This window comes from Drosophila ananassae, chromosome 2R, assembly GCF_017639315.1.
Source record: "Drosophila ananassae strain 14024-0371.13 chromosome 2R, ASM1763931v2, whole genome shotgun sequence".
NCBI classification, from domain to species: domain Eukaryota; kingdom Metazoa; phylum Arthropoda; class Insecta; order Diptera; family Drosophilidae; genus Drosophila; species Drosophila ananassae.
The window spans coordinates 12,651,510-12,667,959 of NC_057928.1; the positions used below are offsets into that span (position 1 = coordinate 12,651,510).

The 16,450-nt window shown below is 38.5% G+C and overlaps 2 protein-coding genes across 3 annotated transcripts; one reads left to right on the forward strand and one right to left on the reverse strand.

Annotated features, from left to right (window-relative positions):
- Positions 1-3,663: 3,663 nt before the first annotated feature.
- LOC6493410 (integral membrane protein GPR155) lies at positions 3,664-12,468 on the reverse strand. Of its 2 annotated transcripts, none has more exons than XM_014908885.3 (13): positions 11,600-12,468; positions 7,778-8,067; positions 7,546-7,685; positions 7,153-7,484; positions 6,930-7,095; positions 6,624-6,863; positions 6,367-6,558; positions 6,152-6,305; positions 5,811-5,879; positions 5,354-5,729; positions 4,913-5,287; positions 4,729-4,854; positions 3,664-4,414 (listed from the first exon to the last, which is right to left on the reverse strand). In XM_014908885.3, exons 1-13 carry the CDS (start codon positions 11,788-11,790, stop codon positions 4,213-4,215), a joined length of 2,853 nt encoding a protein of 950 aa, XP_014764371.1. In that variant the 5' UTR covers positions 11,791-12,468; the 3' UTR covers positions 3,664-4,212. The 2 variants fall into 2 exon arrangements, with proteins under 2 accessions (XP_014764371.1, XP_001957694.1); XM_001957658.4 differs by having other exon boundaries at positions 5,787-5,879.
- A 142-nt stretch (positions 12,469-12,610) lies between these two features.
- On the forward strand, positions 12,611-14,013 carry LOC6506536 (charged multivesicular body protein 5). Its single transcript, XM_001957657.4, has 5 exons — positions 12,611-12,908; positions 12,968-13,119; positions 13,191-13,356; positions 13,414-13,644; positions 13,708-14,013. Exons 1-5 carry the CDS (start codon positions 12,840-12,842, stop codon positions 13,768-13,770), a joined length of 681 nt encoding a protein of 226 aa, XP_001957693.1. The 5' UTR covers positions 12,611-12,839; the 3' UTR covers positions 13,771-14,013.
- Positions 14,014-16,450: the final 2,437 nt, after the last annotated feature.

The window sequence follows — 16,450 nt, forward strand, 5'->3', positions numbered from 1 at the left end:
AAATAAGGCGGAAGCGGCAATTGGTAATGGGAAAGCTCCATTTCGGGCTGGCCGGAAGGGGGCGCACTGTATCCCTCGGCACTTGTCTTTTGTTGCGGCGACAACGGGGCGTATGAGCAACTTGAAATTAAATGCCACATCTACAGCTGGCGGGAAATTAACGAGCCTGCGGTCTGTGGGATACTGACGTCTTTTTTGTATCCTGAAGTATCCTCTCCATCACTCATTGTCCCACTTTTTGAGTTTAGGGCGTCATGCTGCTGTGACTATTTTTAGTTAATTTACCACAAAAGACAACAGAACCCAAACTGTGAATGTTTTCATTTTATCCAGAATTGGGTGTCCTTTTGGCTGACTTGTTGTTCGTAACCCGAATTTGTGTCGGTGTCTATTAATTGTGCCGCCCGAAATTGGATGCCCGAAAGCAATGTTGACAGCAGCCCATATATTTTGTCTTCCCCTGCGTGGGTCTGGACAAATAAAAATTACTTTCCGGAGGCGCCGAGGGTTGACTGACCTCTGAACTCCACTCCCCAGAGGGTCACACATTCTTTATGTGCGTTTTGTGCAAAATTAAATGAATAAATAATAACGCACTATTTGCACTTATTCAGGTCGCCATTCTCAGATATAAAGTGTTTGATTAATGAGTGATTGTAACACTCTTGAGTTAATAGGTCTCTCATTAGGGTGCAGTGCATTTTTTTCCTCTGAAACAAAATTAGTTCCAAAGTATATACTATAGATATTTTTTGTAATGTCCGGTTGTATCGCTTTTGTCAACAAAGATAGTGACTTTCAAAACTTACAGATACAAATATATGTATCTAGGTACTTACCTTTCTATACAAGCCCATGAATGTTTGCAGGTAATGTCAACAAGGAAAAAAATCACAAAATAAAAAGAAGTTCTATGAGAAATTTCAAATACTCTTTCAGAAGGTTCTTCAAAAATTGTTTATAAAAAATAAATGACAAGTCTTAGAAACTTATCTTTTTGTGGTAATTTGAATAATTTGTTTTGTCTAAATTTTTAAAGCCACAAAAATTATTTTTAAAAAATAACAACACATTTTTATATGACTATCCTTACCCCAATTGCATTCCAGGGTTACCGCTCTGAATGAGTCATCTGTCCCCACTGCCCTTTATGTAATCGAGTGGGGGAAATTGGCCAGACCTTGTAACTTTATGGCGGCAGGCTGACTTTTTGATGTCCGTTTCATAATGTCAGAAGAGACATTATAACCACAGGCTTCCGAGATAATGGTTTCATCCAATAAGAATGCAGTTGACGCCACAATCGCCTTGACTCAGATTGGATTCGACGCAGAGAAGTTTAATGATCGAGGACTTTTAACTCCCAGTGTTCAAGTGCATTTTGCATAAAAACTGAAAGAAATCTTTTATTTAGCATAACAATTAACTGCCGACGTGAACTTTGGAGCGGAGAATTTTCTTCCAGAATGGTTATGGGAGGCAGGCGCACACCAAAAAATAGCTTCGAGCATCGCTGGCAGAATATTAAATCGAAGACGACTTGCTAACAATTAAAATAAGTGTCGCGGGCCGGAATTAAGAAGTTTAGTATTTCAAACACGCAGAACTCGGATTGCGAGACGCGTGCAGGTACAACAAATAGCTGAGGATTCGGATAACAAACAATAAAACAACAGATATATCAAAAGGCTATCAGATGAAAGAAGAGAACAATCCAAATTGCGATTGAAATCGAATAAGACACAACTGCATGGTGGGGGTTTTGATCTTTGGGCCTCACCCGAGGTATATCAGGAACACTAATGAGTATAAATATTTTGATCTCTTGTTTTTATTGATCTTATATACTCTTTCTAACAGTGTAAAAATTATGCATAATGCAAAAATTATATATTAAGAATCTTAAAAGCTCAGATTTAAGATTATTCAAGGCGTCTTCGAAAGGAAGTCTTCAAAGTTATGGAAGCCAAAGGAGGGTATATGTTTTATTACATTTTCTTGATTTTTTCAAAAAATGTATGGGGATAAAAGTATTACATTTATTATTACATTTTATTTTTTAAATGATTATTTACTTTTTTTATTTCTCTTATGTGTAATATTGTGCTATAGCTACATATATTGCACTAAATAAAGACCAAGATTATGACTGAGTCTACTACTTAGTAATAAACATTTACAAAAAATAAACTTTTTGCGTTTGCCAAGCAAATTACTTGGACAGTATAAACAATTTCACTAGCTCATCCTCCCACTCGTGAGAGTGTCTTTGTTTGGCGAACAATCACAGCAGTCATAATTACATACAAAATATACAAAAAATTAACAGAAAATTAAACAAAATTTGTCGTGGTTGCTGCTAGATGCGATTGCAGAAATTGTAGAGCAGCAGCTGGTCCTGGAAATGATAAACATTGTTGATGTGCCGCAGGACCCTTCCATCGACCAGGTAGCGGACAGCCTCCAGGCGATCCTTGGCCAGGCCCACTTCGATGAGCCAGCTAACGAACTCGCTGCCATAGAATACCTTGCGATATACTTGGAATCGCCATCTGCGAAAGTAGGCAATCAAAATAATTATTTATTTAAACACTATAATTGATGTCACTAGGAAGTAATTTTGTTGCATACTCTTTGGGGGATTCGGAACAAGAACTGAAACAATCCAGTAGCGAAGGACTATATTATCGAACTCTAACAGACAAATCTTAAAATACTGTCTTTAGGGAGTAGGTTCTACCAGTACCACCCATCTTCTTACAATTCTTCAAGTGATAATTACGAAAGTGTTCGCAAATATGCTTGCTTTCCGGATCAAGATTAGACCAGTGCGGTAGGCTTACCACTTTGGCTCCATACCTGAAAGAATATAGTGTCCTGTAGTCCATGTAATGGAAGAATTTACAACAAACTAACCAAAACTTGCGCCAAAGCCTGCCTACAGGCATTAACAGTTCTCCCACATCGGTTATGAATACGGCCAACACCCCCCAGAAAATTTCATTGAAAATTGAAAAAATATTTCGCATCCAGATTTTGATGCAGATTTACGGCAAATCTATGTACGAATCGATAAAGATATTCCGCACAGGAATCGGATGCGTTTTGGCGAAGATATTGTCTTCGCAGTGGGTCGTTTTGGACTTCCATGCGACTTTCATTATTTTTGAAGGGGACCCCCAGAAAATTTCATTGAAAATTGAAAAAATATTTCGCATCCAGATTTTGATGCAGATTTACGGCAAATCTATCTATGAATCGATAAAGGTATTCCGCTCAGGAATCGGATGCGTTTTGCCGAAGATATGGCCTTCGCAGTGGGTCGTATAGGGCTTCTATGCTACTTTCATTATTTTTGAAGGGGACCCCCCAAGAAAATCCTTATCCGATGTTTATTAAATAATATAGTTCTTTGATGCGTTTCCATCAATATTAGAAGACATATTGTTACCACAGGCTTTCCAGTAAATGGTTTCATCCATGAGTATGCAGTTGACACAAGAAATGTCTTGACACCGATTCGATTTTTAAAATCTTTTAAAGCAATGTAAAAACTAAAGTCCAATGTCCGAAAAATGGCTGAATTCGGATCACAAACAATGAAACAGCAGATACGTTTATCACATTTCTATCAGATGAATAAATAAGACAAGCAAAATCGAGTATTTTGATCTGTAGGCCCTACGGCCGAGGTATACATGCTTGTATATATATTTTTATTCATGAGTTTATACTATACTACGGGTTGTTTATACAAATTTATTCGTTTACAGCTCTGGCTTTCCAGAAACGTTTTATGCACAGTTTTCTCTTAAGTTGTGACACATTCTTTTGTTAAGAGTTTAAAGATTATAGTAATAGTTTTGCATATTTAGGGAACTTTCTGCATCGATTACATTCTGTATTTCTATATTGCACTACATAAAGCTCAAGCTGATGGCTGAGTCAACTACTTAGTAATAAAAATTTACAAAAAATAAACTTTTTGCGTTTGCCAAGCCAATTGCTTGGACAGTATAAACAATTTCACTAGTTCATCCTCCCACTCGCCTCCACACCCACACACAATCGGCTGTCTTGTGTGAGGGTGTGGTTGTTTGGCGAACAATCACAGCAGTTAAAATTACATACAAGAGATACGAAAAACTAAACAGGAAATCAAACTAAATTTGGCGTAGTTGCTTCATCTTGGCATTAATCGCTGATGCGCTCCTAGATGCGACTGCAGAAGTTGTAGAGCAGCAGCTTGTCCTCGAAGTGGTAGACGTTGTTGATGTGCCGCAGGACCCTTCCATCGACCAGGTGCCTGGCGTAGTGGACAGCCTCCAGGCGATCCTTGGACAGGCCCACCTCGATGAGCCAGCTAACGAACTCGCTGCCATAGAATACTTTGCGATAGACTCGAATGCGCCATCTGCGGAAATAGAGATTAATATTAGTTATGACAAGCTATAGTATATTTAAACTATTAAAAATAATATGAAGCGATATATATAGCATTAAAAAAGGCAAAGTTACTCTAAAAATCACTCCCATACTTACATTATTTTTATTATTCATATTTTAATTAAAAAATATCACTCCTATTGCGGCTTAAACTAGTTTAAGTCAAGGTTTTAGAAATTAGGTTTTAAATCAGAAAGGGATCTTTAAAAACTCAAATTTTAAATAAAATCTGCCTCATATATCTAAGCTAAAACAGGTCTAATTTCTGTAAGTGCTACCCACCTTCTATCCTTTGCAATATCCTTCTTGCAATTCTCCAAGTGATGATTACGGAACTGTTCGCAAATATGCTTTGTTTCTGGCCGAAGATTAGACCAGTGCGGCAGGCTAACCACATTGGCTCCATACCTATAAGAAGGAGTGTCTTGTAGTCTTGAAAGCATGAAATTAAATCCAACAAACTCACCACAACTTGCGCCAAAGCCTGACTACCGGCATTAACAGTTCGCCCATATCGGTTATGAATACGGCCAATACGATTAGTCCCTGTCCAAAGTTGAGGAAAGCATCGAGGAAGCTTAGCTCCAAATATATTCCCGACATGCCCTCCATGACAAGGGTCCAGATGGACACTGCCAGGCCGACAAACATGGAGCACAGTAGAATGATAAGCAGCACGGTGTGCTTAAGGGTCTGATGTTCATCGGAGTCGGTAGTCTGCTCCAGTGGCTCCAGACCGCGTCTGGTTTGATCCTCGTAGCGCTCAATGATCGTCTGGCAGCTTTGTCGCGAGGTACTCGGACCACAGTTGAATGAACTGCTGCACATCTGACTGCGGATTCTGCGGAAGGAATGAAATAAATTGTTTATAAATCAAATTTTAAGTAAAGGTAATAAGTAAACCTACTCTTCATTGGCCGGAGCACTCTCAATCTTGTCCAAATCTTTGCTAATCGTCGCATTGCTGCGTTGTCGTGCGCGATTCATTAGATCCTCTATGTCCACCACCGCAGTACTGGTTGTGGATGGAGTCGTCACCCTATCTCCACCCGAACAGCATGCCCCATTGCCAGACCCACAGCCACCGCTAGTCCCCGTCCCAGATGGTCTTGGTCCAGTAACACTTGCCCTAGTCGCCGGCATTCCAGCGGCTGTTGGAATCATTTCATCGTCATCGGAGGAGGAGGAGTAGGAAGCCGTGCGAACACTTTGTCGAATGGAGGAATGATCCGTGTGGCCCAGCAAGTTCGTTGTGGAGATGGTCGAGTGCAGATCGGATGATTCTGTTGAGGGATTTGGCATTTAAATTTATGAAACTCTTTGGAAGATCAGGTACCTACCCGACTCCGGGTTGGACAACTCACGTGAATAGGTCATGTATTTTTCATAGCGTTTTTTGTAACGCTGATGTAGCACCAGGCAGCCCACGGTTACTACAAAATAAAATGAAAACAAGGAATATTTTAATATATACATAGCAAGAGGTGTACAATGTGCATTTTGTGAAGCGCTTTATCAGATTGAAAACTTTGAGTGAATCATTTCGTAACCGGACAGACCTTTTTGGAGGGTTGGAACCTTGAATGTTTAACATTTTTCAAGTCCAACCCAAAGATCTGCTGGGTTTTAAATAACTTTTCAAACACTTTTTTTGTCATCACTGCAGAAATACATGTCTCCTTTTAAATATATTACTTTTACGTACCTATAAAGCACATGACGAGTATAAACACTGAAATGGCTGCTTGGGCATTTCCATATTGGAAACTGGGATTGTGTTTTTCTCCGGACATAACATTTGAATCGAAAGCCACCAAGAGGCCCGATATAATGGCCGGTACGCCCCAGGCAAAGACCAACTAAATAGACAAATTATGTCAAGGATTAATTAATTAAGATTATTGGAAATAAAACACTTACCATGTAGGGCCACATTTTTAGCACAAAACACAGACTACGACACTGCAGGAAGAGTAGCGAAATGGCCAAGAGACCTGTCCACAAACGGGTGCTATAAGTTCCAATATTGAATAAGAAGAATTGGAAATACAAGGGCCATTGATGCACGTGCTCCATTTTAGACCACAGTATAACGCCTATGCAGCACATGAGCTACAAGAGAATATAATAATTTATTTTAATAAGGGCCTAAAGACATTGTCGTTATGATGCCCCACCTGCGAAAGCACCAGACAGAAGGTGATTCTTTGCGGCATTCGCTTAAAGCGCTTGGTAACAATCAACAGCACCAACATACAGCAACAGGCCGCCGCACCAGCCACGCTTATGTCGAATGAAAAGGCATCCAGCTCGTGCAGGTAATCCAGTGGCTTCAAATTTGTCAGCGATATCATTTTGGCGGATATAAACATCAGAGGGGCCGAGATGAAAGTACAGAAAACCATGCTGCGAGCCACCTATGCAAACAAACGAAGAATATACAATTAATAGATGCGACAGTCGGGGACTTTCATTCAAATTACCAATTCAACCTCTATGTTGTACTGAGTGGCGATCACAAAAGCGCCGGGGGCAGCTGGGAAGGTGCCGTAGAGAAAGCCAAAAGTGCTCAGTTCGGTGGTCTCATTGAAGTTCTGGCCAGACTGCATGATGTTGACAGTCTGGCGGATTACCAGAGGTAGCACCAAGCTGGAAGAATAAATGCTTATAGTTTAAAACGGAGAAATAGCTCTAAAATAAACTCACATTTTCACCAAAATAAGAACTCCAGGCAGCAAGAATCCAGTGCTCTTCTTTTCCGCTCCTGACCCACCAACAATCTTCAGGCCAAGCAGAAACAAAGCCGTGGCTGAGAAGCTCTGACCTAGGGTCCGCAAAGTACTGGATACCATCTCTGGGAGGCCAGTAGGAAACAGAAAGCCTCCAGCTACTCCCAAAAGGGTCATCAAAAGGAGGGGATTGAAGAACAAAGCCATAATGGTGTTGAAAACAAGAATGGAACGGTCTCCGAAGCACCTGTTCCGTTTAGACATTTGTTCCGCTGGACAGGTTTCTGGACACAGAGGTGGATTACGGGTCTGTGGCAGTAATATGATTAGTATATATATTTTTTAATATAAATTATTCCTAAATACTAACCACTTCTTCTTTGTTCTTAACAATCTTTGAGATTTCCATGAGGACTAAACCTATAGGATTCAAAATTGCCAGGGATATGGGGGCCATCAGGTAGAGGTAGGAGGCATATTCCGGATGGATATCTTTGTACAGAGCCATAACTGTGAATATATTATATAGATTATAGATATAGCTTCTCAAGTATTATTACAATCTATTTTTTACACATTTTTTTTAACAATTTTAAACTAACCTATGGGATAGCCGATGGCAAAGTCGTTACTCTGAGTGCAGAAAATTGCCATCAAGCCGCCACGGGCATAGTTCAGGGGTCGGGCCACCAGCAAGCAGATGATCAGGACGGCGAAGAAGACCACCGCCTTGGACACAAGCATGGCCAGCAGGAAGCTCCAGTTCACAGCACTCCAGTTGAGCTCCACCAGTGACAGGAAGATCAGCGAGGGCAGGGCGAAGGTGCCGACGAAAGTGCCCAGTCCTTTGGTTTCCGCATTGCTGATGATCTTAAAGCGTCCGGCGATGTATCTGTAACAGGGATTTTTCGAAATTGGAGCATTTATTTGAAGTGATTGGCTTGTAAAGGCGTGGCTGGGCACACCCCCAATTCCGAAGGGGTATTTAAAGGTTTTTTAATGCAAATTATACCGCCGGAAACACGGAAACTCTCGATTTAATGTACTTGCATGTACTCGGGTTAAAAAAATAAATAAATAAATAAATGGACACCAGATCCACACGTGATCCCCCTCGTAAACCAGTTTTATTTCGGTTCGGTTTCGCCTCTTGGCTAACAAAGATTTGTAAACGTTTATTTTTTTTTATTTTTTAACGAGTATTTGTATTTCAGACACAGTCGCCGAGACATATTAATTAAACTTCTGTCTGTCGGTCTATCTGATAATCTGGAGTAGGGAGTACTTCCCCACCGGAATCGGAGACTAGTTTGGCGGCCTCTCTTGGGGTGTGACTCAATCGGATTTTATTGCCTTTATTTCCAGCTGCACTTGATTTGTGGAAGATGTTTTGGATTTTATTGTAGGGAAGTACCTGGAGCATCACTTATCACTGAGGCAGGCAGCTCTTGGGTGTAGGAACTCAATGAATCAGAGATTGTTTTAGGAAAGCTTTTTGTAAAGAATGTGATGAGGGGCTTGTGAAAATTATCTATAAATATTTGCTTGTAAGTATGCCTGTTGATAGCGAGCCATCTTATGTACTAACTGCCTTTAGAAACAGGGAAATAAATCAAAGAGTATATCTTAAAATTTAAAAATATTGCTTATAATAGTTAACTCCCTTTTGAGTTTAAACCAAAACACCTTTAATATTCAAACAGGTGTTTTTATTTAACGTCACACCAACTTATAAAAGAGCAAAGGTAAACAATATAAAAAGCACAACAATATTTTCCTATTTACTCAACTATCAGGTGGAGCAAAACAAGTGTTCTACAAAGTCAGTCAAGAGGAACAAAACCCAAAAGTGTTATGAATCAGTCGAGCAAAGATATTCGGATACTGTCATCAGAAGAGCATAAATCATGGTTAGACTTTTAAGTTTTCAATTAACACACTAATAATCCCCACTACGTGCTCTGATCGGAACTTAAATTCATGAAATTCTGTCGCATGACGAGTTGACTTGTTAGGCAACTCTCTCGCCCAGAATCCCACAAAGAAAACAGCTGTGAGTCTAGATTAAAAGTGTTTACCTTTCGGTTCAGACATGCGACAAATGCATTCATTATTTTCTATAAGCCGGCAGCTGCGGTCTCAGCTTGTAGAGTTTATCAAGCCAGCACTAAGATCCACACAGGTTGACACTGGCTTATCTTTGAAAATACAACAAAGTTTCGTCAAATAAGCGATTAAATATAATTTGAATCTGATAACAGTCGTAAAATAAAATTTAATTGCCTTTCAAGACCCGCTTAAAATTGAATGTGATATGCATCTTAGTGTTACCTCTTAATTAAGAAAGGTTTAAGGGGTTTTTGGTATCACTTGTAACAAGTGGGGTTTGAAAATTCATTATTTAATTTATAAATAAAATATGATAATAATAATCTTTAGTTATAGGGTATATGTACAGTTGAAACCCTCTTTCAGGCACAAAGTTCTAAATGTCAGATGCCAACGTCCGGCGCGAGAAAAATTGTTAAGTAATATATAAATGGCACCCGGCTTTGTATTATTCCGAGTTCGAATCGATGGGATCTGTAATTTAGTTTGATTGAACAGTCGGAGGGTGCATCTTTATAGAATATACATACATACATATATGCTTTAATATTACTGGCACTTTGTCTGGGCATGCATATCGACTGTAATTGGCAATGGTCGGTAGACAAATCGGTAATTGCGGTTACATAATCCATATAAGTACTGTTGAAATATTGCCTCAGGTGGAGCTGGTCGATATTGTTTACAAGCTTAATGCTAAACACAGTTTAGCAAGGTCATTTCAGTAATTGTTTCGCTTATTCTCCGGTGTTTTATGATTTTTTTCACACTCTCTAAACGTTTTACTTTCGATTATTTGCTCACTGGCAATTAGGTTTCGGTTCAGATGCATTCATCAAGATTGATAGGGAGGCCTGGAGCGATTTGCATATGAATGGTACACGCCGCTCCCTTAATAAACAGCTCTACCTCTACTGTTATTAAGCAATTTTTTTTGTTATTTTTAGGTTTTTGACTAAATTGTTATCAAATTTAATGGAAGCTTCACGGCAATTTCCTGGGAATATTGCCACTAGCGCTGGGAATTAGTTCAGATTTATGAAAGTGCTTTTGATTCTAATTTTTAATAACTGCCTGGACAACACGAGGGAAATTATTCAACTAACGGAAGTAAAGAAATTCCCTTTTTAGCATAGCCGGAACAGAATATTTTCGCAGGTGGCTGATCAATCAGCATCGGATGGAGATTCTCATGACTAATTGGAAATTTTTGTAAGCCTCTAAAAGCCACAATAAAAGTTAAGCATAAAATTCTTTTTATTAAAAGCCTTACGATTTACAAAAAATGCTTTAAAAGTATAATACTACCTAAAAATACTTAAAAACCATTAAGCTTAAATATAAATTTCAACTTTTTTTGTCGTATCATGCCAAACAAAAACCAATAAATATCAAATTGCCATTCAAGTCGCATTCTATAAATAATAAACAATTAATATAGCTGATTAAAGATAATTGTAAATATTGTTTGGAGTAGAAAACAAATCAGTTGGAGAGCGTACGCATGGGCAGTGAGACAACAGTTTTGGTTTTGATTTTTAAATAAATTACAGTCGATAAGTGGGGTAAACCAAATCAGAGAAATTCAATCCAGACAATGCGGTCATAGCATAAGTGGTGGTCACTGTACAGCACAAACCACTTTCCCGGGCAGCACGTACCCGCCAAATGATAATAATAGCGCTTAAGATAAAGGTGGGTGAGCAACGGCAGAGTTTGAACCTGTGGGGGGGATGTGCTAATTCAAGAGTCTCGTAAGCAAATATTATCAGAAATATATATTCTATGCAAATATTATTACATTTTTCAAATGTTGTTTCTAAATTGTCAGTCTTTGTTATTGTTTTCTTGGAGAAACAGTCTTTGTTTCGATCAATGACCTTTGCTATTTTCAAAAAACCTTGTGATTTAGTAACTCTGAGGTCATGAGGTCAAGCGAAAAGAGGAACCACATCTTTGATTTATATTTATTGTGAATTTTTGGCCCATATATTTGTGACCTTGTATAAATTAGAAAGTATTATATTCTTAGAGGATTCAAGATTTTATTAAAAAAAAATTATAATACAGAAACTATTTATTTCTGTAGAACAAGATCCTATAATTTGCATAAATACCCTTTAAGTTCTTTGTCTTTTTTGTAACCGGAAGTGGTCTTTAGGGTGGTTTCCCTGTATTAAATGCAAACAAACCCCTAAAAACAAAACCAAAACTAGGGTGCTTAAGGGTGAACTAGGGGAAAAATCAATTTGGTAATCTTATCTCCCGACTAGGCAGATGCGTGGGATTATGTGGAATATATACTATCAACTAACCCACAAATAATTATGCCAAAGCACTGAATCAACGCCGGGTAGAAGTTGTTCATGGAGACGCCGCCATCTTCGACGCGTGGCGATTTAGTGGCAGCACCACTGGCATTGGCCAAGACATGGGCCACGACATTGGCCTCCGTGGTGGACGTGGACGCCATTTGATCTTTGGCATAAAACATGGAGCTATCCATCGAGGATTAATGTTGTAGGTGGGTGTGTGGATGGTCCTTTTAGTGGGCGGCTTTGACCGTCATGGCGCACGTCACTAATCAGCTGAGCGACTGTGACGTCAAAGGGCCAGCTGTTGGATTATTGGATTTTCGCGAATCGAGTTTCAAGTTTTTGCTAATTTATTTCGCTTTATTTGCTGTGTCTATGCTTTCCTTATTTACGCAGTTTTGTTGGTATTGCCTTGCCAATTTGTTTTTGTATTTTCGTTTATTGTATTGTGTATTTTTAGCAATGGCTTTTTGTGCTCAAAAGGAAAAAGCCACAACGCCCTCGCTTTGCGTGCATTTTATTTATTTAACATACATCCGCGGCACTTTTAACTAATCGCAAATTGCTTAATTAGTAAACAATTAAACTAGTAGACGTTTTCGGCTTCTTTTGATGCATTTAAAATAGTTTAATGCTGTCGGTAAGCTTCGCGAAATCTTGTTTCACCAAATTCTGTTATGCATTATTCGATTAATCAGCTTTGATCGTTGATTTATTTATTTTTTAGTGGCAAACACACAAGCTTTCCAAATCGTTCACATTATCGCCGTACTCTCGAAACGCCCATAATTCCATGCACCCGGTTCGTAAATTATTATAAGACTTTTTTATTCATTCGCTCAGCTGCTTAAATAAGATTTTTCAGCTTTTAGTGGGACCACCGCAACGCATTAATTAAATACCAACCGAAAAAAATACCAAAACATACATTTTATATAAAATGAGAAAACAAAGTTAATTTATTAAGAAAGTTATATTAAAAATATAATATTATTCTATTTTTCAGATATATATTTTTTTATCAATCTGTAATATACGTCTATACACAAAATGAAATCAAAATATATAAGTCAAAGAAATACTGTCTTATATCAGTGTTGGTAAACAAAGTTAAACAGCTGTTTTGTGAACTGGATCACAAGAAGAGAATTAGTCATCAAACAAAATATTAAAACGAAATTAACGAGAAAAGCTGGTCTTTTTCCCCAATTCCTTATTTTTAGCAGCAAATTATACAAAAATGAATCGCCTTTTCGGACGTGGAAAGCCCAAGGAGCCCGGCCCAAGCATCAACGATTGCATAGCTGGGGTAAGCAGAGAAAATTCAATGGAAAAACAAACTCAACTTAACTTGCAACTCCCAATTAGGTTGACGCCCGAGCCACCAATATCGAGGAGAAGATTGCTAAGCTCGAGACTGAGCTGCGCAAATATCGCGAGCAAATGTCCAAAATGCGTGAAGGTCCGGCCAAAAACTCTGTGAAACAAAAGGCCCTTCGGGTTTTGAAACAAAAGAAAGCGTAAGTCAAAGACCCCTTAACGCACCCCCTCCCTCTTAATAATGATTATTGTTTCTATGTGTACCTTACAGCTACGAACAACAATCGGAATCTCTGCGCAACCAATCCTTCAACATGGAACAGGCAAACTATGCGGCGCAGTCGCTTAAAGATACTCAGGCCACCGTTGCGGCTATGAAGGATGGCGTCAAGCAAATGAAGAGCGAATACAAAAAGATAAACATTGATCAGATCGAGGTGAATCTACCATTTTATATTATTTCTATGAAATAATTATTGAATTTCAATTTTCAGGATATTCACGATGACATGGCTGATATGCTCGAACAAGCCGACGAGGTTCAAGAGGTCCTTGGACGCACTTACGGAATGCCGGAGGTGGATGACGACGACCTGCAGGCAGAGTTGGATGCCCTGGGCGATGAGATCGCCTTGGACGATGACTCCAGTTACTTGGATGACGTAGTCAAGGCTCCAAATGCACCAGATAAGGAGCCGGGTGCCGACAGCATTATACCTGGCAAGGTAAATATATTTAATCCCGATATTTTTTGCTCAAAAGATTAACTCTTTTGTTTTTCTTTTCAGAGCACCATTGAAACGGATGAATTTGGTTTGCCTAAGATTCCAACATCTCTGAAGACCACATAGGCCAGCTCTCAGGTTTCCTCTCCGCTTTTTTTGTTGAGCTACGGGCACGCTTTGTATATTTTATATGTATTGGATCCATGAAAGATAGCCTCTCAAGTATCATTTTTGTAAGCATTTGTTTTGTTCAATAAAGAACTCGCTAAAATTTGTAGTGAAGTGAATTTATGAAAAAATTCTCTAATTTTAATTAATTTAAAGTGTAAAAAAAATATAGGTTTTAATTTGTTAAATATATATTTAGTGGAGCTCTCCTGAAATTCCTGTCAACATTATCCCCTTAGGAAGAGACTCTCTTCTCTGAAGCTCTCTTAGCCCCATTGCGGCCCTCACAAACACACTTGTTCTCTTTGCTGTCGAGGCTCGCTCTTTCTCTCTCTCGGTGTCAGTGCATGAAGGTAACTTTGAGCTTTGAAGTTCAGAGTGTGAACTTGAGCGCGGCGCGTGTTTCTCTGACGCCGCGAATAGTATCTGTGTGCGATATGGTGTGGTGTGGGTGAGCGAGACTCAGTGCAGTGCGCTGCCTGTGTGCAAAAATAAAGCGTTCGCTGTTTAGATATCTTTTGACTGTTGTAACGGACAGTCGCAAATTCCCGCTGAAAATACAAAGCAAAAAAGAAACTCGAAGCGGAAAACCTTCGCTTTTCAAACACAATACAAAAAAAAAAACAAAAAAATACAAAACAAAAAGCAACAACAAAAAATCAATTTTTCTAACGTAACTGTAACTGCAGCGTCGTACCGCCCAGTCCCGCCCACCGTCGTCGGTCGCGGTCGTCGTCGCGTTTTGTCGCCGCCGCATCGCTAATTAAACAATTTGCTGCGGCGAATAGTTCGAACCCCTCCACCACCAAAAGTGCAATCCTCGATCGTTGTTTAAACGTTTTTTAAACCATAAAAAATGCGTTACAAAAAGTTCTGATCCGAGGCTCAAATCTCGGAGTCCAAATGGCCTCAAAATTATGTGCAAAATGTCAATTAATTAATTAAGATTCCAATAAAGAGAGGTAGTCTCCCTAACCTCCCACCCGACCCTTGACCACGCCCCCCAAAAAGTGCCTCAAAGTTTATCTTAAAAAATACATATATTTACAAAACAAACTTTTCCAAACTGACAGCCATTTTTGCTGTCTGCGATTAGTGTTAAATATTAAAAATATCTAAAAAAAACTTGAAACAATAAAAGTTTTTTTTTCTCTGCTGCTGCTGAAACATAATGGATATATCTCCAATTGGATTACTTTTCTTTGAGATGGTAAGTTTCGAGTACAACTATTTCGGTTTCTGGTCAGCAGATCACTCATACGCAGTGTTGCTTTGGCGGCGATGGCAGCGGAGTTGCATTCGCCTCGAATGCAGGAAGCAAATAACGCGAAAAAGCTTTTTTTCATTTCGTCATCGGTGCACATAGATTGCATATATACGCATATATGTATATGCAAGTACTTGAAAGTTCAGGAAAATATTGGAATTTTAGTAAATGTCTTGAAAAGATCAGGATAGAAGAGCTTACGTGGACAAACTATTTCGTTTAGTTGCTCTTCTGGAAAGAAATAATGTATTTTTTTAGTTTTAAAATAGATAAGTTTATAAATTAGTTGTGTAAATGAGTGCTGTAGAATACCTACATAAAATATAATATAGATATTCTACTAAAAGCTTTTCTTTGTTTAACATTTCGAGTATTTGACAAGTTTTTAAAGAAAGTGCGCGAATTTATAGAATTGATCATTGATTAAATTATAAATAGAAATTACATAAATTTTTAATTTTATAAGGTTTGTTATAATGTATGCTGTATGCTTTCCAATCGATTTATGACTAATCCCCAAATTGAAGAAAAAATATATATTTATAAACTCGCTGAATTTCCATTTAGCCAGAATTTTCGGTTCTGGGCTTCTAGAATTTCACAGCCAATGCGCTGGCCCAGTTAAGAGTTCAGTTTTAGTTTCAGCCAATTAACAGAATTCGATCCAAAGCAAAGAAGCGATCAATGGGTCTGCCAACATCAGCAATTAATAATATTTGCTTGAATTTTATTTTTCTATTTTATTGGATGATTTTATTAGCCGGATAGCCGCAACAAGTCAATCAGTTTCATTTTGGCCACATTGGTTAGCCACAAATCATGCTGAAAAATGAATACAACAGAGTTTAAATAAAAATTTGCAAGTCAAAACGGAATGATCGGCCTTCCCAGAGGGTCATAAACAACGCAGCTTGACCTAAGAGCCCTGCTGGCTCTTGGCCTGGCCCTCTGCCTTAGGCCACATTTCTGCCACATAGAGTTCAGTTCAGAGAGCTATATAGAATTCCTGACCAACCTCACCAAACAGGCCCATATTCCCATTTCCCCAAAAATAAAACCAAAACAAGCAGGCAAAGTTCACAAAAAAATGGCAAAAAGAACAAAAATTAGATTTGCCAAACAAACCAGATAGCCCTGAGCCTCTAGTCGATAAGAAGGTAGAGCTCTCTTCTAAGAAATACACAGAAAAAATAAGTCGACTCATTAAAAAATAAAAATAAAATTTAAACAAGATAATAACTCTAAAAAACTTCTCCAAAAAAATATAAATTTTTAATAATAATATTTAAAAATAAATATAAGTTTTAGTTATTTTTCTTTGTGTAAGGATTCTCCTTCGAAAACGTTTCTGGATTGCTTCCCATCAGATAA

Excerpts from the sequence above, each read along its gene's own strand:
- LOC6506536 (XM_001957657.4), top strand. The coding sequence starts at position 12,840 with ATGAATCGCCTTTTCGGACGTGGAAAGCCCAAGGAGCCCGGCCCAAGC. Across the intron at positions 13,357-13,413 it reads TAAACATTGATCAGATCGAG|GATATTCACGATGACATGGC; the intron begins GTGAATCTACCA and ends TTCAATTTTCAG. Across the intron at positions 13,645-13,707 it reads ACAGCATTATACCTGGCAAG|AGCACCATTGAAACGGATGA; the intron begins GTAAATATATTT and ends TTTTCTTTTCAG.
- LOC6493410 (XM_001957658.4), bottom strand. The coding sequence starts at position 11,790 with ATGGATAGCTCCATGTTTTATGCCAAAGATCAAATGGCGTCCACGTCC. Across the intron at positions 8,068-11,599 it reads TTTGGCATAATTATTTGTGG|ATACATCGCCGGACGCTTTA; the intron begins GTTAGTTGATAG and ends TCCCTGTTACAG. Across the intron at positions 7,096-7,152 it reads GTTCTTATTTTGGTGAAAAT|CTTGGTGCTACCTCTGGTAA; the intron begins GTGAGTTTATTT and ends TTATTCTTCCAG.